The sequence below is a fragment of the Osmerus eperlanus genome, chromosome 7 (assembly GCF_963692335.1).
Source record: "Osmerus eperlanus chromosome 7, fOsmEpe2.1, whole genome shotgun sequence".
Lineage (NCBI taxonomy): Eukaryota > Metazoa > Chordata > Actinopteri > Osmeriformes > Osmeridae > Osmerus > Osmerus eperlanus.
Window position 1 is genome coordinate 10,724,270 of NC_085024.1, and position 23,058 is coordinate 10,747,327.

The following is a 23,058-nucleotide window of genomic DNA, read 5'->3' on the forward strand; positions in this document are numbered from 1 at the left end:
GACTACACTAGTTTGAGATTACATTGCCAAAGTATAAGCAAGCATAGAGAACTTGGCACACATTTGGGGCACAGGGGGAGGTTTTTGTGCACAGCCATGGGGCTTCCTGGCACTGTGGGCGTCAGTGCACATTAGTACAACCCAGAATCTTTCACTTTTGCAAAGGAGATGTCCAGGTCTACACATCTTGATTCTGGATCCCGTTTGATTTTAAGTCGAGGATCTAGTCCTTCAGCTCTGACATCTGACCTACTACTGTGGAGGATGAGCAGAAGGAACTGTGGAGATGATCCAGGAATGTGGTAATACCAATGGAGAGAAGTGGAAGATGAGTAATTGCATGACAGGGTAATATTATCACCATAGCCGACTTTACCGCGGGTGCAGGGGGTGCACTCGTTTGCACCCCTACTGTTGGGATGAAAAAATGTCACCAATGTTTAAGTGATGTCTGAGTTGTATGTTCTATCATGGTTTGTTGTACTCTAATGATTAATTAAAACATTTAAGATCCACTATTAATTTTGAGCATGTGTTTTGAAAGAAAAAATAATAATTCACATCCTCAGTTTTAAAATCTAGAATTGCATATGTTTATCACCTTGACAATTTACAAGTGTTGGATCCTTGGTGACATGATACATGAAGGATGTTAGGGATGAATGGAAAGGATACAATTACAAATTAAATCAAGGTTTTGTACTGAAGATGACTTACTTACAAGTGCTAAAATCTAAAACACTGTTTGAATCAGCATGGTGGCAAACTTCTCTGATCAGTATTACATTTATTCATTTAGCAGACGCTTTTACATTTATATATGTATGCTAAACGTTTTAAGTACTAGAACACTTCTTTTGTCAAATACTTGACAAACACATACATGACAAAGGGAATAAATACGGTCAGAGCATGTTACCACATTTATACACCATTGTCTTTGTCGCCATCTACTGAATTAAAGCTGTTTATTAAGGTACAACTTGTCATCAACCACTTAGCAAGCATTCTTAGAATCAAATGGCTTGCTCTGGGCTTCAAGCCTCTCCTTTTCCGGTTTCCGAAGGTAAATTGAAGCCTTCCCATACTGAGCCAACTCCGCATCTGTACTCATGGCCGCGGTTCACTGGAGGAAAAAAAACTGGTAGACTGGCGTCTACTCTTTATTTCATTGTCTGTCTCTTCAGACAAGTGGCTAACACATTTCAAATGTAAATGCAATTACAATATATTTGGGATTGCTTTGATTGTCACTCCTCTTTTGGCCTTTACAAAGCCATTTCCCCACCAATGACAATTCTGTTCTATTACAGTAAGCGGTTCCGAGTTCCGAGCGGTACCATGTGTGAGTGCCTCATACGTGGTAAAGAAGTGCATGTCCAGGCTTAAAGCACAGATAGCATTTTGATGTCACTATAAAGTATGGTTCTGAAAATTAGATTCTATGCTGAGGATAATTGTATTTCAACAATCTTTTGTATTGTATTAAGCCATGTAAACTGTGTTTTACATTTACATTTAGTAGACGCTCTTATCCAGAGCGACTTACAGTAAGTACAGGGACATTCCTCCGAGGCAAGTAGGGTGAAGTGCCTTGCCCAAGGACACAACGTCATTTGGTACGGCCAGGAATCGAACCGGCGACCTTCTGATTACCAGCCCGATTCCCTAACCGCTCAGCCACCTGACTCCCTTTTTTACAGTGTGCATTCATTGGTAACATCAATCTCCCCCCCTTGGGTTTTGTCAGCCCTAAACAACAATAATGTAGGGGCCCTTTATTTTTATTGTTAATAATGCTTTTTTGTGTGTGTGTGTGGGGCGGGGGGGCGCGGGGCCCTAAACAAATGTTTAGTTTGTTTATTGGGTCTTTGTATACCACTGCTGTCTTGTGAAGCTGACATGGCACATGTAATTGAGCTGCCTTCAGAGATGACTTTGTGCAGAACTTTATATTTGACAAATCCAAATGATTAAACTGCTGTGTGAACTGACACAAAAAGACTAAATGCAACCCGACATGCAGATCTATGACAAATTGGATGGTTTGGTGAGAAAAAAGGTGATACCAATTTTTTATTTTCAACAGTTTGTCTTTTATTATTATCCACTATTTACATAATGTTCAAACTCTTTAGACACCATTTATTTTGTCAAATATTTTCAGAGACTTAAAGACAAAAGGATAAGAATTCGAACTGGTTCAAATTCAAATTGAAGGATTATTGAGGAAAAAAACAAATATATAATTTGTACCGTTTTTTTTGTTTTTGTTACAAAACTATTTTTATTGATTTGCATTTCAATATATTAGGTTTCAAATATGGATCATGTTCCAGATCCTCATGTCAACTGCCAAACTGTCCTGTCTAGATAGATTTTGATTATTTATCCTCCTTTGTTTTTCCATTTGTTTAAAATACAGTATATCTCATCCCAACAAGACATTTTAGGTGACACAAAGTACTGCTAGAATAAGGCCTTAAAGTCTATAAGGCTATAAAGTTGGCTATTACTTAGGAACACCATTTTCAAGATACCATGATTACATGGTTCACATTTCCACTGGCTGCCACCTGACAGGGTTTCAGCAGTGTACATTTTGAAGTTTTCTCGTCATGCCACTAAATATTAAGGATGAGCTTTTAAAATACTACCCATCCGACAATCGCTACTGCACAACTAATTGTAATTGGTACAAACAGTATATCATATGGAATTCTTGTAATAACTGTTGACCTACTTAACCTAGTATCTTTGACCAAATTGATTTTATAAAAATATCTTAATGCCATAATTCCTCAAATATAAAGGATGGTAAAGAGAAAGCCAACGATACATTTCACACCAACATTTTTAAACAAACTTTACGACTAGATGTCATTGGATTGTTGTGCATTTACTGTTCCAACGTGAGCTTATAAGAAACATCAACCCTAAGTTATAGTCTAATTTGGGATGTGTCATATGCAATGGCAGAAGTCCAGTAAAGCACAGCCACCTTGGCTTCACTTTGAAAATTCTTCATGAAAGGCCAAAGTGGGTCTCAAAGTGGGATGAGTTGGCTCATCTCAGGCCAGATATTCCAGGCCAAATAGTTCACTGGTAATTCAATTATGTCATTTAGTAGTGGCATTTGAGCAGTATCAATGTCAGTAAAAAAGTACTTTAGGTTTGTGGTTGTGTAATACCGTTGATGGCTGAGAAGCAGGTGTTAACTGCTCATGGCAAGACTTATAAATGTATAAATAATTTATATGAAGACAGGTTTGTGAGGAGGAATGTAAAATGTTCCCACCATCTGACAAGTTATGTTATAAAGTTAAAATTCTAATACAATTTTAAATGTAAATGCAATTACTTTGGAATTGTTTTGATTGTCACTCCTCTTTAGGCCTTTAAAAAGGCATTTCCCCACCAATGATAATTCTGTTCTTTTACAGTAAACGGCTCAAAACACTCATACTCAAACATTTATGTTAGGCCATAAATGCAGTCTGTCTGGGAGATCCCTCAGAGCAGGCAGCTTCTGTTCAAGATTAAGAGGTTATTTATTAATAATAATAATTAATTAATAATTTGTAATGCGCCTATCTTGCACACAAAGCACTACAGTGCAGTCAAAAGTAAAAGTTGCAATCATAGAACATACAGTAATACACAATAACAAAAAGAACAGACTCAATATCATTAATGATGTGCCTCCACATCATCAATGGTAGAAGATCTTTAAAGATGTGCCTCTTCACAAATTCACAAACTTGTCTCACGAAGTTGACCTGTTTTCACTACATGTTTATAAACATTTACATTTATGCATTTAGCAGACGCTTTTATCCAAAGCGACTTCCAAGAGAGAGCTTTACAAAAGAGCATAGGTTGCTGATCATAACAACAAGATAGCCCCAAACATTGCGAGCAGCCAAAACATGAAGCATACATTGTGGAAAACCAAATAAGTGCCAAAGGGAAGAACCACAAGAGCATGCAGTTAAACAAGTTACAATTGAACAACATGAAACTCCCCACAAGAGAGCAAGAGTGTACCTGTAGAAAAAACAATCAACAGTAAAATATAAAACAAATAATTGTCACGCAACATCAGACCAAAACAAATTCTTGTATGTGTAAACCTAATTGGCAGTCAACCTATTTGTGATTCTGATTCTGATTCTAAAGCAAATGTGCAAGAAATTGAGCAATAACAGGTCTGTAATATGAATATAAATATTGCTCAATAATGACTTGCTCAGGTCCTCTTTGCAGTATGTTTCAGACATACATTCAAGAGCCTACATTGGAGGAAAACAAACCCCTCACTAAAAGTGGACAGTTAAATGCAGTTCAGTCAAGACACTCACGTGATTGATTTAATCATTTATTCATATACATGAGAATAGGTTTAACTTTGGCGGAATGGATCTACATGGGGAAGCGCTCTCTGCCTTCACTGCACATGCATGACGTGAGGCAGCGAGCAACAAGTTCAATCCCCCACGGGGAGAACAGACAGACAACATGGGGGAGAAGGGGATGGTGGTGGGTAGCAGCGGCGCAGAACACTAGGTAATCGACGATGCGTGTGCGTGCATGGTGCGACTTTATAGCGCCGCCTATCCAGCTAAGCCTATGGCCTGAGAACACGGCAATGGGTGATATGACGCGCACTGCCCGAGAGCCATGCCTGAACCTGCTTCGCTCATTTATAGAGCAGCTCACACCTACTCACAGAGTATAGTAAGTGTAGAGGTCATTTCCAAGAAGAGATTTGAAAAGGTGCAGTTCAAAGTAATTTAAGTTATAGATACATGTTGTAGCTACCGCAACAACACATTTATTTGGAACAATGTAATTCAAATTAGAATGTGTATTAACTGGTTTTCCTTCTGCATACAATTATTGTTACGGGGTGGTGGTGGTGGACCTGATGGTCTGATTATAGTTGGGAAGCGGCCAACCTGGTGGCCTGGTGCAGCCAGAACAACTTAGAGCTCAATGCTCTTAAGACAGTGGATGATTGTGGACTTCAGGAAGAACACAGCCCCACTCACCCCCATCACCCTGTGTGACTCCCCAGTCAACACTGTGGAGTCCTTCCACTTCCTGGGCACTATCCTCTCCCAGGACCTCAAGTGGCAACTGAACATCGGCTCCCTCATCAAGAAAGCACAACAGAGGATGTACTTCCTTCGGCAGCTGAAGAAGTTCAACTTGCCAAAGACAATGATGGTGCACTTCTACTCAGAGTCCATCCTCACCTCCTCCATCACTGTCTGGTACGCTGCTGCCACTGCCAAGGACAAGAGCAGGCTGCAGCGTATCATCCGCACTGCTGAGAAGGTGATTGGCTGCAATCTGCCTACCCTCGAGGACCCTGAAGCAAGCGAGAAAGATTGTGGCCGACACCTCCCACCCTGGACACTCCCTGTTTCAGTCACTCCCCTCCGGCAGAAGGCTGCGGTCCATCAGGACCAATACCGCACGCCACAAAAACAGTTTCTTCCCTTCCGCTGTTGGCCTCTTCAACAAGGCCAAGGGTCCACACTGACTCTAATGACTTCCTGCTTAAAACACACTGCTTTTTGCACATCATTACAAAATTGTATCTTGTACATTTGTATGTTTTGTAATATTTGTATTTTTATATTGTAAATTACAGCAACTTATATTTTATTTCATTGTATATTTTATTTAATTCTAATTCCACTTAGTACTGCTAGTTTATGTACCCTTAGTATAGATAGTCCACATATTTAAATTTTAGGTTCCTATATGTTTATTGTATGCACCTTCCTGCCAAAGCAAATTCCTTGTCTGTGCAAACTTTCATGGCGAATAAATCCCATTCTGATTCTGATTCCCTAGTGCACAACACAAACGAGAAAAAACTGAGGGACGGTCCAGAGGGGTTTAATGTTGGGGTAAGTGCAGAGGGGAAAGATGGTGACGGAAAACAGACAGGACGGCAGGGTAGGCTGTGCAGGGTTTGGCTGGGAGGCAAGGTTGGTGATCCTGGAGGCACAGGCAAAAAAACAAAGTCAGCACTGAATGGTTTCACACAAAAATTACTCGGTCTTACAATCTCTCTTTGTAACTGGGAGTATATTACCGAGGGTAGACAAAACTATTATCCAGCGATGAATGACGTGAAAACCAGGGTTGATAAACTGCAGGGCTGATGAGTTGATGGGAGACAGGTGTGGAGACTGAGGCAGAGTGAGTGGGTAATTGGAACTGGAGACCATGGCCACACCCACAACCAGGAAACACAAACAACACAACAAACCGCCACAAGGGGGCAGAGGGAATGACAATTATATTCTCAGACATATGTTTAAGTACCATACAGGCTGTAGTCAAGAAAAACTTGTAAATCTCTGTATTTTATTTCCTCAATGCCTGGTGATTGCAGTAACCTTTTACGTAGCCTCACCATAAAGGCAGTAATCTCTCTGTTTCTGTGTCTGTCTGTGGCATGATTATCTTGAGAACCAGGCATTGTATGATGTTGAAATGTGTATCTCTCAGGACTCACAGACATGCAGTGTCGCCTGTAAAATTATTCAAATGTTCTGTTTGCAACAAATAAATATAAACGTGTTATCCATTTACAGGCATTAGCGTTTACCACATAACGTTCGACCAAAGGGACTTTAACGTCTCACATCGCCATAAAATAAGGGTAACATGGGGGCCAAAGAGTCAAGGATATGTATTTTGTCGCATGAGGAGGCCATCAAGAAAAAGGTGTGGATTAGTTTTATATCCATCACCACATAGCGGCTAACGTTAGCTATCTAGATACCCACCCACGGGTTGAATAGCCATAGTGGCTAACTGACAAGGTTAAATTCGGCTCATTGTTATTTAATTAAAAATAAGGAATTGTGTAAGAGAATGTACATTCTGTCTGTAGAACCAGCAACGAGTCACAGTCTTAATACATACCACAGGCACTGTACTAGTTAGGTAAAAGAGCCTGAATTATTCTTCATCTATATGATTAGAATTAGAATTATTTTATCAGTATATTTTGCATCCCTTGCAGTCACTAAAGGACCCACTTTTTCAAATATATTTCACTGAAACAACATGGAAGAATTAATTTGGCTACACAGGCCATATGTTTTGAAACATAATTTGGATGCAGATATTTTTTATGTGCTTTATTGACCTGTGTAAACTAATTTCTATGTACAAAATTGTGCAACCTTAGACAACATTTCTACCTCCTACAACAAATTCACAACAAGCCATGACGTTTTGAAGATTGTTTCTTTTATTTATTTTTTACCTCAAAATATCACAATGTAAACCATATTTTATGAAACATAGCAATGTTTAGGCATAGGGTCTTGCTCAGGTTAGTGTCTATTCCGCTTCTTTTGCCTGATTGTAAGAAAGAAAAAAACAGGGAATTATTGTATTGAATTTTTATATTTGACAAATGGTCTGACAAAACACTGTCATGCATTTGTTTCTTTGTCTGAACCCTTGGTGTGGCATCAGGAGATCTTTACCTTTCCAGAGTCACGACTCTTGGTTCTGAGCTTGTTGACCTGAGACTCAGCAATGTCGGCACGCTCCTCAGCCTCCTCCAGCTCATGCTGAACCTTCCTGAACTTGGACATGTGGGAGTTGGACTGCTCCTCCTGGGATAAATTCATTTTTAAAAGATTTCTTAAAAACTTTAATTTTTTAAATGTGCTTGCTGCAGTCATCATTTAGACAAGAAAAATACCATTGGTAAAGCCATAGAGATATACACCGAAAGCAAAGAAAGATTTATTTTGCATAAGCAAAGCTCAAATAAGTTATTAGACTTACCGCCTCCTCAGCCTGTCTCTTGTAAGCCTTCACTTTAAGCTGCAGCTTATCCACCAGGTCCTGAAGTCTGGTTACATTCTTCTTATCCTCCTCAGTCTGAAGCAGATGATAAGGTAAATAAAAATTATTTGTATCAACATATACTGTTGTATCAACATATAATGTTTTTGACTGTGTTGTTACCTGGTATGTCAGCTCCTTGACTCTGCGCTCATACTTGCGGACTCCCTTGATTGCATCTACACCTCTCCTCTGTTCAGCATCAACCTCAGTCTCCAGCTCACGCACCTGAATGGAGGACATGAGCTCATGGGTGAACCTGTGGAATTTACCACTCACACACAAATTACTCTAATCAATTGCATACAAAATACAGTATTTTACCTCAATAAAAGCATTTTAGGTCATTTAGAGACTATCAATTATTTTACAGAGAAGACACATATTAAACATATTCTTCTCAATTACTTTTAATACACAATAGTTTCCTGAGGTGAAAGGTGACTATCAACTCACCCTGGACTCCAGTTTCTGGAGCTGCTTCTTGCCACCCTTCATGGCTAGGTTCTCTGCTTCATCCAGACGGTGCTGCAGGTCCTTGACTGTCACTTCAAGATTCTTCTTCATCCTTTCAAGGTGAGAGCTGGTGTCCTGCTCCTTCTTCAACTCTTCTGCCATCATGGCCGCCTGCAACAACAGAACACAGCTTGGTTGAACTGAGGAACTGTACATACACATAGTATATTGTACCAGGTTACATTAAAAAAATAATTTCTCAGTACATAATTATATTATCTAGACGATATACTGGTGGAATGACCCAACAAACAAAGCCTTGTGAGAACTGAACTGCATAAGAATCAGCACCATCTAATACGTTTCTGCATTCTACTTAGATGGATCAGTGGGGGTCGACACTAGAATTGTGAACACATACGTTATGAAGAAATCACTAGAACATGGCCACAAGGTGGAAGGTATGCTACCATAGGGGTAGGCTACTGTATGATGATATGGTGGTTCCATATTACTTTGATATGGCCTTAATGATGGTGTAAGTAAAGTAGTGACTTAATAGTGGCAGTACTGTGATACTTAGTTAGCTAGACTCACATCAGTGATGGCCTTCTTGGCCTTCTCCTCAGCATTTCTGGCCTCCTGGACAATGTCGTCCACCTCTCCCTGCACCTGAATCAGGTCAGTCTCAAGCTTCTTCTTGGTGTTCAACAGGCTGGTGTTCTGGAAGAGAGTACACATGGATATTAGCAAAACAAAACCTTTGCTGTGAATGTTATGTAACAATGTGTTTATATGTATGTGTGTTTGTGTGTGTTGTCCACACCTGGGAATGCAGAAGTCCCACTCTCTCACTGGCGTCCACCAGCTCCTGCTCGGCCACTTTGCGGCCTCTCTCTGTCTGCTCCAGACCCACTCTCAGCTCTTCAATCTCAGCCACCATCAGACCATTTCTACGTTCCACCATGGCAGCCTGTTCCTTCATGTCGTCTGCGGCCCGGACGGCATCATCCAGGTGCAACTGGGCATCCTAGAAACACCACAGAGTGTAGAGAGGAACGAGAAGATGCTGCTGTGCACAGTATTTCTTTAACTGCTTCAGTAGTACTGTTTGTACTGCAAGGTGTATTGTTCTTTGCAAGGATGATATTATGAATTGCCCTTCTATATACATGCACCCATGTTTTCCAAAACAAAACAAATATGATCCGAGATGGATATTTGAGCCCCCATTTAGAGTTTAGATCTGCAGTAATGGTCTGAAGTAAGTATTAATGTAGTTCACGGCAGTCTACTCATCACTATGGTCAACATTCACAGTACCTTGAGCTGCCCCTGAACATTCCTCAGCTGCTTCTGGGACTCAGCAGCCTGGCGGTTAGCATGGCTCAGCTGGATCTCCATCTCATTCAGGTCTCCCTCCATCTTCTTCTTGATTCTCAGAGCATCATTCCTGCTGCGGACCTCAGAGTCCAGGGTGCTCTGCATGGAGTCCAGCACTCTCTGGCTGTTCCTCTTGATCTGCTCCATCTCCTCATCCTTCTCTGCCAGCTTTCTGTCCACCTCACCCTTGATCTGGTTCAGCTCCAGCTGCACACGCAGAATCTTGGACTCTTCATGCTCCAGTGTTCCCTAAATAAAGGAATGTTTTAGCAAATGTCATTCTTAATTGTGTTTATCATTTCCACTTAATTCTAGAAATTGTGGAGAGTTTGTACCTCAGCCTCCTCCAGAGCCGTCTGGATCTCAGACTTCTCTGTCTCCACTGTCTTCCTGGCCTTCTCCAGCTCATGGATGCTTTTGCCAGTCTCTCCGATCTGCTCGGTCAGGTCAGAGATCTCCTCTGTGATTTGAAACAGAAGCTTGTTCAATTAGCAAGCTTAGTTTACTGAATCCAACACGAGTTCAACAGGAAACTGTTTTCCCCCAGTTGATGGTTCTGTGAATCAACTAATGCAAAGTATAATGATATGGTGAAATAGGAAATAATTCTCTCTTTTCAAAAATACAAAAGCACCACACACTACATTTATCTCACGTTGCAAGTTCTTGTTTTCTCTCTTCAGAGTCTCAAGTTGGTCAAGAGCCTCCTCATAGGAGTTCTTCATCTTGAAGAGCTCTGTGCTGAGAGAACGAGCCTCCTTCTGAGCTCCCTCCAGCTCAGCCTGGCCCTCCTCATACTTCTGCTTCCACTCTGCAAGAACCTAGGAGGAAGCACACACAAACGTAGCCTTTAACACATAATGTCAACATGTAAACAATGCGTTAGGCTCAAGGCACAAAAGCAGGGCATGAGCATGTCAATGTAGTTCTTAAGCCCCAATTGCAGATTTAGGTCCATCCATGTTCCACACTTACATAAAACCTAGAACTGGCACAATATTTTTTACCTTGTCAAAGTTCCTCTGCTTCTTATCCAGGTTTGCAGCCAGGCCATTGGCTCTCTCAACATCAATCATGAGGTCCTCCACCTCTCCCTGCAGCCTCTGCTTGGTCTTCTCCAGAGAGGCACACTTGGAGTTGGTGGCCTCGATGGTCTCTTCAGCATCCTGGAGACGCTGAGCCAGCTTCTTTCTGTTGACACAAAAAGTATCACAATGGTGTTCTGTCCTGAGTTCAAACTTGGAGTGGTTGACAGTAACTTTATATTGGGGTACTAACATTACTATCAACTTTATGTATTGCGAGCTTAGGGAATACAATTTTTTTTTTTTACTTACTTGGCCTCTTCCAGCTCCTCTGTCCTCTGGATGGCATCAGTTTCATACTTGGTTCTCCACTGAGCCACCTCAGAGTTAGCCTTCGACATGCCACGTTGTAGCTCTGCCTTGGCCTCCTGTTCCTCCTCAAACTGCTCTCTCAGCAGGTCACAGTCGTGGCGGGCAGATTGGACACCATGGGCCAGTGCGTTCTTAGCCTGAGAGGAAAATAATTGAAGATGTGGGTGAAGTAGTAAGGGACCAAAAAAAAGTATTTGCAAACCACTGTACTGTAAAACTGTCATAGTTGATCAACATAGGGTTTCTTTAGTTGTTTTACCTTGACCTCCTCCTCAACATGCCTCTTGAGCTCCTCAATCTGCTGGGTGTAGGCCTGCTTGCCTCTGGTCAACTGGGACACCAGGGCTTCCTTCTCCTCCAGCTGGCGACCAAACTCACCTGTGGGGAATTAAGGAAGCTCTTCCTTAAGTCTGATTCTCTATTATACTTGTTTTCAATATACACCTTGTGGAACATATTTCTGCATGTAGGCCTTTGAACAAATATGTCCCGTACCGTTCTCAGTGAGGAGTCGGGCTCTCTGTCCACTGATGTCATTGACCTGGCGAACATTCTCATCGTTCTTGGTCTTGATCTCACTGAGCTGGTCCTCAAGGGTACGGCACATCTTCTCCAGATTGCCCTGTGGAACAAACATCATGTTTCAATGACATAGATACTTTAGGGTTTTTTCTTTATACCTGTTTACGCTCCTGTTTCGCCCGCGAGACAAAAAGGCTGCCTCCCCCTTCCTCAGTTACGACGCACTGAATTCTAACAAATATATTTTTTAGACGCTACACATGTTATACATCGTTGGAAAGCTACGATTCTTGTGCTTCCATTGAAATAAACCAATTCAAGATCAAGTCGCAATAGCAAGCAAAGTCAACGTCTTTTTCCGGTGAACATTCCTTCAACAATGCCAAAGAAAAAAGTTGTACTCACCCTAAGTTGTTCAAATAGGTCCAGGTGTGCAAATCATGCCATCAAAACTTGATCTGCGTAAGTCCCAAGGGTTCAAAGTATCTAACCATGTAAAGTAATTCGTCCAAATACAATGTTTTACGTTCATGAATAGCCATTATCCTTTGTTTCATTATGCAAGTTAGCCGACGGAAGAAACAACTTGTTCACATAAAAGTGTTATTTTCTCCGGTTTATCAACGGAGTATTTACAAAATGAAGGTCTCAAAATGTCCGTTGAACCCTCCCCTTTTGATTGACACCTTGTTCGACCCAATAGGAGCTTCCATGCCCCGTTGACAGCCCTCTAAAGCCAACTAGGTCTGTGCGTCCTGCCCCCCCCCCCCCCCGCCCCCCGCCCCCACACTCGTTCTAAACAAATTTCTCGAACTGGCTTCGACTGGCTCTGAAATTAGCTCGTTAGCCTTGTAGCTGACAGCTAGCTGAAAATGCCAATACCTCATTTGTATGCGTCTGTGGAGCCTTCAAAATAACAGTCGATTGCGCAATATGGTTGACAGAATCAGTGTTCTTTGTGCGCCAATCCTTGGAATCAGATAAAGCACTCCAATGTGTTCATGCTTCAGTTTTTGTGTTTCAGTATTACTAATTAGGGATTTAGCTATTATACATGATATTTCTAAGTACCAGAGATGGGCCAGAGATAACAATTATGAAAAATAATACCTTTTTATTTGACCTTGACCTTGGTTACAAAGGGTCATTTTGGAGTCTCCAAAAGACCCTTTTAGAAAATTCCTGGATGTACTCTTATAAAAACATGTGTCAAATATGAATATATTGTGGTATTATGTTTGACTTTTGATTTGAATTGGGTAAGGCTTCAACCTGTGGTCCAATTTAGTCTTCCAGATAATACCTACCACCTCTAGGCCTATTCAGGCCTCTGTTTTCAAAACAAAATCTAGGCGGAAATAGAAATTTTCACTTTCCTTGTGTTCAAGCTTCTATTACTCAACACTAGAAGGACTGACAGGGGTCCTGACAACAGGGGACATAACTTCAGAGTGTCAGCTTTCAAAAGAGATCATTTACATGCATGTACTCCAAATGGTTCAAGAACAGCTTCCAATTTACTTTGGGTATGCTGTTTAGGCGTTTTCAGGCAAATTTAACAGGAACATGAAAAGGGTAACACAATGTTTTCCAATTGAATTTGTGAAATCCTTCAGTTGTTAAAATGTAGTAAATTATATAAAATTACAAAACTTGCCTTTAAGAGGGAATGTATAATCAGTAAAAGGTGAACATAAAAAGGCTTTCCATAAACCTCTGTAACCCACTCTAAAACCCATCCTTTGCTTACTTGGTACAGTTTTACATAAATTCTATCTTTCTGTTTAGGTTTATTTGTATCACTGACCTTAGCCTTAGCAACTGCCTCCATGTTAGAAGAAAGGTCATCAATCTCCATCTTGTATTCACTCTTCTCTTTCTCCAGCTTCTGTTTGACGCGCTGCAGGTTGTCGATCTGCTCTCCCAGCTCTGCCACACTGTCAGCCTGCTTCTTCCTCAGGGCTGAAGCTGTGGACTCATGCTGCAGGGTGGACTCCTCCAGGTCACGTCTCAGCTTCTGGAACTCAGCCTCTCGCTTCTTGTTCATCTCAATCTGAGCAGATGTGGCGCCTCCAGCCTCCTCAAGCCTCTCACTGATCTCCTCAAGTTCCCTGGACAGATCAGCCCTCTGCTTCTCCACCTTGGCCCTGGCAGCACGCTCAGCCTCAATCTCCTCTTCCAGCTCTTCAATACGAGCCTACAGTAGACAAAAACATTTAGCATCACAGTCTCAAAATTCTGGCCCACATACGAGAGGAAAAGGACTAAATAGACAAGGGGGATTTTAAACACAAGCAAGTACAATATCATCAATACAAAAACAGGAAATGTTACTTGTTTAGCAACTACAGCGCACCTGGAGCTCCTTGATCTTCTTCTGCAGCTGGGCACCCAGAGACTGCTCATCCTCAACCTTGCTGAGGAGCTGGCTGGTCTCAAAGTCCTTCCTTTAGTGCACACATTAATCCTTGTCAGGTTTTGGTTTTGTGTCATTGAGTGGAAATTAAATAGTAAAGCACGTCGATCATTTTTATGTTAAGTATTGAGAAAGAAAAGCCTTGTTATCCCTAATGACAAAGATATTCAATGAAGTAATCTATTAGGTATCTGATTAGTGTAATTAGAAACAAAACTCAGTTTCATAGGTCTTTATTATTGCATTACTCCAAGGTGAGTAATATGAATAATCAATGTGAAATGCATGACCTATAGATGGGGTTGAACATTGGACGTCGAAATTATTATGTTGAAGTGGAAATTCAATGTAATGATTGCTGGAGTAAATGAAATCAATATAATGTCAAGAATGTCTCTAAGGATTATACAATACTTACTTCTTGATCTTTTCATCAGACTGCTGCTTGTCGTTTTCCAGGTCCATTATGGACTCCTGGGCCAGTTTCAGGTCTCCCTCCAGCTTTCTCTTGCCTCTCTCCAGGTCCATACGGAGCTTCTTCTCTTGCTCCAGAGAACCTTCAAGCTAGAGGACAAAACACAATTCTCATACTTAAGTTTTGATATTAACAGCTATGTATTCATAACACGTTATATTAGTCAGTTGTCCTACTGAATCCCTAAAACAAATTCATTATATGAGATTAAATTCAATACCAATAGAGGCAAAGTTGGCTAAAACCCCAAATTGTGCACGAAAAGATAACTTTACTCACATCATCAACTTGCTGTTCCAGCTTGGTCTTGGCCTTGGTCAGAGTGTTGACTTTGTCCTCCTCGGCCTGCAGGTCATCCAGTGTCTGCTGGTGGGCCTCTTGCAGGGCTTTCTTCTCCTTGGTCAGCTTGGCAACACTCTCATCTTGAGATGCCATCTCCTCAGTCAGGTTTTTAACCTGCACAAGACAAAGTTAGTTCAAGTGAAAACTATTGTTTGGTTCTTTTGAACAAAATACTGCTTGGTTATTGGTGAGATTTTGATACCTTGTTCTCTGTGGCATGTTTCTCCTTCTCCACTTTGGCCAGGGTAAGCTCCAGATCATCAATGTCCTTCTTCAGCTCAGAGCACTCATCCTCCAGCTTCCTCTTTTTGGCTGTCAGCTCAGCATTGATCTCCTCTTCATCCTCCAGCCTTTCTGTTGTCTCTTTGAGTTTAGCCTCCAGCTGGATCTTGCTCTTGATCAGACCCTCACATCTCTCCTCAGCATCATTCAGACCCTCTGCTTCCTGAGAATAACAGAGGTTAGTTAGACTTGAATGTGGTGTGTGTGTGTGTGTGTGTGGGCGCGCGCGCCCGTGTGTGTGTGTGCGTGCGTGTGTGGCTCACTCACAGATGCAACTTGGAGAGCCAAGTCATTCTTCTCCTGCATGAGGGACACCATTTTCTCCTCCAGCTCCTTCTTGCGAGCCTCAGCCTTGGTAAGATTAACTTTACATTTCTCATAGTCCTCTTTCATGTTGGCCAGCTCCTTCTCTGTCTCAGCACTTTGCAGGAGAGGCTTGATTTTGTAGTAAACCTTCATCCATGGCCAGTGTTTCACATTCATGAATGAGCGGACATTGTACTGGATGGTGTAGATAGACTCTCTGATAATGAGAGATAGACACAGTAATTGTTTAGCTCGATACAAATTATGCAATGTAATTGCATCATTTGATTACAAGTTTACATCATTATTCTAACAATAGCTTCATAGTAAAACAAAATGTATCACTCCCTAAAAAACAAGATTTGAATGCACTTGAATCCATATTTTTCCCGTTATCATCTCCATCTCACCTCCTCTCCATCATCTTGGTAAACTCCTTCCTCATCACGTATCCACGGGCAAGAGCCTGTGTCATGGTTACCAGAGTAGCAAGCTTCTCATCTCTCATCTCCTCAAGGACACCAAGCAGACCAGCTTTGAAGAACACCTGAGACACAGGTATAAAACAAAACTTAAATAAACAACATAAACACTTCCAGTGTTAACATATTGCTATCTTAGTAGAAAGCAAAGGTTGTATGATGTTAGGATCAAATAAATGCCAATGAAATTACTTGCTTAGGATTTATAATACAATACCTTTCTCATATGTAGTCATATTTTAGTTTATTATTAAGATTGTTGGATTGCTCTCAAAAACGTTAAACTGCATTTTGAATATTTACCAGATAAATTAGATATTTAATAACTAGGCAGGTCACAAACATGAGTTGCCAGTATCCCATCGTCAATAGTGTATGGTATGTTACCTTGGTGTGTCCAAACTTGTACTCCTCATGGTTCACATCAATTGACCCAAGCAGCTTCTCAGAAGCCTTCTTGTTATCCATGAACTGGCCTTCGGGGATGACACCGGCATTCAATACTTTGTATCTGAATAGGGAGAAATTTGTTTTATTAATTGCTATGTTGTTATCTATCTACTATATATTTGTTGCATTTGTGTTTAACATTACCTCTGCTTGAAGTCAGCATAAATGATTCTGCTGGGAAAGCCCTTTGTGCAAATCCTAATACCCTCCAGCACACCATTACACCTCAGCTGGTGGATAACCAGGAAGTTCTCCATAAGACCTGGATGAAAGATTTAGGGTCAGCTTTTTACTTTGTGGAACTTAATCGTAGAAATAATAATCAAATAAATGTACTCTGTTTAAGTAGTAATGACTTAAGATAAATAATACGTAAAACACTGTTTTACCTGGAGTCTTTGACTCATTGGGGATCAGACAACGCACAAAATGAGGGTGGGTGCTCCTCAAGTTGGTCATCAGCTTGCCCAAGTTCTCCTGTAAGGTTGTTATAAAGCATTGTTACTCTCAGATAGTATTCATAATAAAGCTAAAATGCTCACTAACATTAAAGTACAATCACAGCATGAAACTATCCCAAATTATATATTTTTAAAAACCTCACTCACTCTGAACTGAGAGGACACAGTCTGCATGGAACCTCCCTTCTTCTTGCCTCCTTTCTTTGTGGTATCTGTTATAGGAGTGTCAGGAGTTAGACAGCATAATAAATGAATATGTCTTGTTGTTTGAACGATACTGTTAAATTATTAACAAATCATGTTGATATGTTCAATGTATAAACCTGTGTGTTTGTAATCTAATTCAACCATACTAACCCTCAGGTGGAGCAGCAACATAGAGCGCGGCCAACAGTTTGGTTGAGGACTTTCCATACAGCTGAAGCACAGAGTCATTCAGGGGATCCTTGTTCTTGTCCAGCCAGCCAGTGATATTGTAGTCCACTGTACCAGCATAGTGGACCAGGGAGAAGTGGGCCTCAGCCTTGCCCTTTGCTGGTTTAGGCTTCTCAAATGCCTTGTTCTTGCCAAGATGCTGGTCATACAGCTTGTTCTTGAAGGAAGTGTCTGAAGCCTTGGGGAACATGCACTCCTCTTCAAGGATGGAGAAAATGCCCATTGGCTGTGTAGAAATATACTTTTATCAGTCAAATATACTGTGTATAACAGTGAGCTGAAACGGCATAATTGAATAAGACATATAATAAGCACTGTGATATGATAAGAACATGTCAGTTTATTCATACTTTATCTACATGTATGAATAACCTTGTATCCTTGCCAGGTATGAAACATCCACAGTTTTTACAGACACCTCACCTTCTCAATAAGCTCAATGCAGGCAGCCAAGTCCATGCCAAAGTCAATAAAAGCCCAGACAATGCCCTCTTTCTTGTACTCCTCTTGCTCCAGGACGAACATGGTGTGGTTGAAGAACTGTTGCAGTTTCTCATTGGTGAAGTTGATGCACAGCTGCTCCATGCTGTTGTACTGTAGATGTGCAAAGTTTGGCAGAACTTTATTGAGCGATCCCACCATACCGTATGTATTTTTTACTTTATCTGCACTTTTTGTTCCTCTAAATGAAATCATTAAAATAGATTAGATACTATATGTATAGTTTAATGACACATGAAAGAAGCCACTTTTGAATGTATTTCTAATTATTTTTCAAATATTGCCATAATGATCAAACTCACGTCAAAGATCTCAAAACCAGCAATGTCAAGCACACCGATGTAGTAGTTCCTTGGCTGCTTGGTGTCCAACATCTGGTTGATGCGGACGACCATCCACAAGAACATCCTCTCATAGATGGACTTGGCCAGAGCACTCACGGAATTGTTCACCTGTGTTATAATGTTGGTTCCACTTAAACATTGATTTCATTTTATGAGTTGTTTTTTACCCGTAATAATTGAAAACACTATGCTAAAATGAATATTACAATCAAGCTTTATTTCTTAACAGCTTGTCGGTAAAAAAAATTGCTCTGATGCTTTTCCAAGCCTTACCTGAGGCACTGTCTGACCCTTGGTCACATACTCATTGCCGACCTTCACTCTGGGGTAGCACAGGGCTTTCAGCATTTCAGCTGAGTTCAGACCCAGAAGGTAGCCAATTTTATCAGCCACTGGGGAGAGAAAGGAGCAATGTTTATCACAGGAATATAATTAAATGAATGCTCTTTAGAACATCGATACAAACAATTTGGCTTACCCTCTGTGCCATCTGGCTCAGCCTGCTCCTCACGCTGCTTCTGCTTGAAGTGCATGTTTCCATGGTGCATGACAGCACCGGTAAACTTGTAGATGCTCATCTTCTCTTCACCGGTGAAGCCCAAGATGTCAATAGCATCCTGGAGGGGCAAAGAAAGTTTACATTAAACCACCAATACATTATGATTTTCAAGCCTTTTAGTGACTTACATCTGTGGCATCAAGCTCGACTGTGTCATCAATACTGGCCACAGTGATCTGACCCTGGCTGATCATGGGGTAGTCATAGGGGTTGGTGGTGATAAGCGACATTTCTGTGGAGACAAAACTAAAATTATGATCACCCAAGGCATGTGTACATTTTATGTAAAAGGCTGAACCCTCAATGAGTGGAAAAAGGAGTAAAGCCTCACCAACAAGTTCAGGTTTGTGGTTGGTCATCATCTGGTAGAAGATGTGGTAGCCTCTCTCATCAGGCAGCTGGAAACTTACTCTGGACTTCTCCAGCAGGTCTGTGAGAGACATGGTTGAAAGGATAGAGAAAAATGAGAACAATTTGAATGGACACCAATATTTATTTAAAGGAGCAACTGGGAAATAAGCCAAACCTACTTACAGGTCTCAATGTCAGCACTTGCCAGTTTTCCATTCATGTGGAAGTGAATCCTAATGAATTTACCCTGAAAGAGTGCATAGAGAGGGCTTTTTCAACGTATCCTATTGATTTCTAAGTTAGTGTAAAATGTAAAAAAAATATATTTTCCCTCCAAACTTACAAAGCGAGATGAGTTGTCATTCCTCACTGTCTTGGCATTACCGTAGGACTCCAGTAGAGGGTTAGCTGCAATGATCTGATCCTCAAGGGAACCCTGAAGGGAGACAAACCAGTTGGTCATTTAGACTGATCACCAATCATCCAAAATAATTCTCTCGTCACTTCGTCTTTAGTCATTCACTCCTGGAACGCTTCCTCTAGACTAGGTCTAACCCTGTTTTTATATTATTTTTGAACACCTTTAGTTTAATATATTTGGTCAGAGTTAACACAGTACCCCCCACAAATTCTTAACCTCTTAAGTTGCTGAATGAGTATATAAGTAATATACTAACAGTCTTATTTAAGTTGTGCTGTATGTAAAACTACCACAGGACTGCTGTCAAGAATGACAACATATTTTGAAGATATAAACTAGATTTTAACTATACTAAGGGACTATGTTTGTTTTCAAATGTGGGGGGACAGATTTAGTTTATAACTGATGATGCAGCCGGTGAATATAATTTTCTTAATAAAAAATGGGAGGAAATATTTACAGTTTTCATGTATAATGAAACCTACGCCCTTGAACTCTACCATGGATTTTCTTTTGGGGGGGTGTAAAAACGATGATGGGTCAACAATTGATGGCATGCACTTTATATAGTGTATATAAGATCATACCTGCATTTTGCCGGGTACTGGTTCCTTCTTCTTCTCACCTCCAGAAACAGCAATGGTGGCAAAGTACTGGATGACACGTTTGGTGTTGACAGTCTTTCCAGCACCGGATTCTCCACTGGTTTATTAGATGATAAAAATATGATTTAGTGTGCATTAATTAAAATAAGTATTGTCAAGCATTTTAAGTCATTAAGCATTATAGTCTTCATATTTATATACATATATATATTTATATACACTCAATTAAAGTCTCAAACTTACGTGATTAGGACTGACTGGTTCTCCTTATCTGAAAGTCAATTGACAAATAAATGTATCAGAAGTGATACGAGTAGCAACTAAGAATCCATCCATCTATATTTGAATTCAGCCATCCATCAGTAGAGTCCATACCAGTCAACATGAACTGATAGGCGTTGTCAGAGACGGAGAAGATGTGGGGTGGAGCCTCCATACGCTTCTTCCCTCTGTAGGCGTTGACCACATCCATGTCATATACAGGGAGCCACTTGTAGGGGTTCACCGTGGCACAGAAGAGCCCAGAGTAGGTCTGCATATGAGCAGAGAGTAAAGGGAAATATTGCTATTAGAGTACAAGTATACATATTCTGAGGGTGTCATTTGCTTCCTTAAGGTGGCTCATGTCTATATGTGTAGTTTTCTTACGTAGATCATCCATGCGGCATAACGCTCTTTGAGGTTATACAGGACAGTAGCTTCACTGAGGTAGGTCATCATGGCCATGTCCTCAATCTTATCATATTTAGGAGGATTCATCTGCAAGACTTCCTCTTCTTTGAAGGTTTTAACCTGAAAGATTATGTCAATTACATGCATGAAGCCTACACTAATTGAATAATGTATACACTTTTCAAGTGAATTTCAATCACATTTCATAGTTTTTGTAAGTTTTTAAACAGCTTAAATGTGTCAGTAACTGTGGCTGCAAAATATAGATGTACAGAAACAAGTCCACCAAATTGTTTTTTCATTTTGTGCTAAGTATCCTCTTACCTCCTCAGTGATAAGGACTTTCACATCACACTTCCCGCCATCCCTCTTAACAACCAGACCCTTGAGGTACAACTCCTTGACATCAGGCACATAGCAGGCATTCTTAGAATCAAATGGTGCAGCCTGGGCCTCAAGCCTCTCCCTCTCAGGTTTACGAAGGTAAATGGCGGCCTTGCCATATTGGGCCATCTCCGCGTCCGTACTCATGGTGCCGGCTTACTGGGGAAAAAATATCACTGTTACAAAATCTATTCCTTCTTTTATAAAATGATGTGCCCTTTCTCATGAATTCATAATTATCCTGTGGGCCTGAAAGTTTAAATGATGAATGCATTTACTGTATATTACTGTAAAGTAAGTAGGCCTCAGAAACATACAAAATGTGTAGAATAAATAAAAAAATATCATAATTCAATTTAAACAATTACAGTAGTAGATATACTGATAGTGCTTTGGCTTTGAGCAGTATACATGTATGTAGCATCAAACTATGTCTCACCTGTTTTTCCCCTCCCAGATGAAATGGACTCTTACTTGGTGCTGTAAAATATGATTGTTTAGAGTTTTTTGAGAAATGTATCCAGAAATAACACAACCAGAACGTATACAACATTCACATGTCATTGCTATACCTCCCATCACATTTGAGTGTTACATAGTAGGGATGCACTTATAAGAAAATGATTGGTCAACACCGTAAGCCAATATTCACATCACAAAATTTGCTGATGTTGACTAATGATGTCGACTAGTTGACTAATTTTTCTTGTATATGGGCAAGGCAAACCTACTTAGCACGTAATAAGCACAAAGTGTTATGAGTTTTATCTATGTGCCTGATCTCAATAAAAAGGATGTGAAAATAACAAGTATCTTACCCCACAGGTGGAAGTTGTCTGTCCGTGGATGCTGCTCTGTGGGACTCCTTATATCTAGTGGAGAGTGATTAGCAAGCAGAAGCTAATTGTGGACTACTCTCCTAAAGGAAATGGATTAGAGACAAGAGTCTACAGTTTGACTTTCACCCCGTACCTGGCTTCCCCTCTTTCTCTCTATGTCTCTTTTGCATAATACAGGACAGGAGTTTAAAATTTATTTTTTTATGAGTTGATTCATATATGTTATACAATAATGTATACAAAGGCCTAAGTTGGATTTCTCTTCAGTACAGTAAACCTTAAAGGTTGTAATGAGTACAGTACTAGATCCAGTGGTATCATCTGCGATCCATATTTATAATTATATTTTTTTGATTTATACCATGCAGTTTGCACACCTTTTGACCAGTTTGCTTAATGTGTGTGAAAAGGAAAATCCTGTTTCATTCTATATTATAGAAAATAATTTTGAATAGGTTCTGCAGAAAAGGAAAAAACTTTATTTAAAAAGGGAAAATTGGGTGTATTATTTCAAATCCAACGTGAAGAGTATAGAGATAAAATATCTGGTTACCCGCATACATGAGTGAACTGTATGGATTTGATAATAATTACTTTGAAATGTGGCAGTCTGGTTTATAGTATCCTCATCTTATTCAATCCATTGAAATCTAAGACGTATTTATTTTGGATAATAAATTATCGGATGACATGATTTACTGATTTAGCAAGCCATAGAAATTTACAGTAGGCTTACTATAAATCCAGTTATAAGGAGACAACATGTAAAGATGTCACGCCTGTATTTCGGGTTTCTCTGGTCGGAAATGAATGAACTTCCTCACAAAGCTTGGATGACATTAACTGAGGCTGAGACCAACCATCTGTGCTGTATGTCTGGCTTGATTACAACTAGCACATATTTGACATGGAAAGGTTGTAAAACGTACTTACTTACTAACGATTAGAAATTACTTAACAAAAAAGTGATTCAAGTAAGGGCTAACCAACTCAAAATGTATTATTGCAGTGGGTTGATTAATTGAGCAATTTTGCATGATTCTTGCATGACCATGCATGACATGGCATTTGAGGTGTCAAATGCCATG

At 40.3% G+C, this 23,058-nt stretch overlaps 1 protein-coding gene and 1 long non-coding RNA gene across 3 annotated transcripts in view; one reads left to right on the plus strand and one right to left on the minus strand.

The window, feature by feature from the left end:
• LOC134023037 (uncharacterized) overlaps window positions 1-23,058 on the plus strand; it is a 258,879-nt gene that overhangs the window by 148,189 nt on the left and 87,632 nt on the right. The gene's annotated exons all lie outside the window — the stretch shown is intronic.
• On the minus strand, window positions 7,262-21,588 carry LOC134023022 (myosin heavy chain, fast skeletal muscle-like). Of its 2 annotated transcripts, none has more exons than XM_062464824.1 (39): window positions 21,571-21,588; window positions 21,072-21,290; window positions 20,724-20,867; window positions 20,451-20,607; window positions 20,319-20,346; window positions 20,058-20,172; window positions 19,393-19,485; window positions 19,233-19,296; window positions 19,030-19,128; window positions 18,827-18,930; window positions 18,618-18,756; window positions 18,413-18,531; window positions 18,098-18,247; window positions 17,718-17,888; window positions 17,217-17,520; window positions 17,007-17,071; window positions 16,788-16,875; window positions 16,543-16,660; window positions 16,336-16,459; window positions 15,877-16,013; window positions 15,428-15,683; window positions 15,081-15,323; window positions 14,816-14,992; window positions 14,480-14,625; window positions 14,002-14,092; window positions 13,453-13,842; window positions 11,619-11,745; window positions 11,383-11,501; window positions 11,064-11,260; window positions 10,734-10,917; window positions 10,382-10,547; window positions 10,062-10,186; window positions 9,667-9,975; window positions 9,170-9,373; window positions 8,941-9,066; window positions 8,344-8,514; window positions 7,828-8,115; window positions 7,521-7,652; window positions 7,262-7,389 (listed from the first exon to the last, which is right to left on the minus strand). In XM_062464824.1, the coding sequence occupies exons 2-39, from the start codon at window positions 21,276-21,278 to the stop codon at window positions 7,372-7,374; spliced, it is 5,895 nt and encodes a 1,964-aa protein (XP_062320808.1). In that variant the 5' UTR covers window positions 21,279-21,290; window positions 21,571-21,588; the 3' UTR covers window positions 7,262-7,371. The 2 variants fall into 2 exon arrangements, with proteins under 2 accessions (XP_062320808.1, XP_062320810.1); XM_062464826.1 differs by lacking the exon at window positions 21,571-21,588 and having other exon boundaries at window positions 7,828-7,923; window positions 8,011-8,115.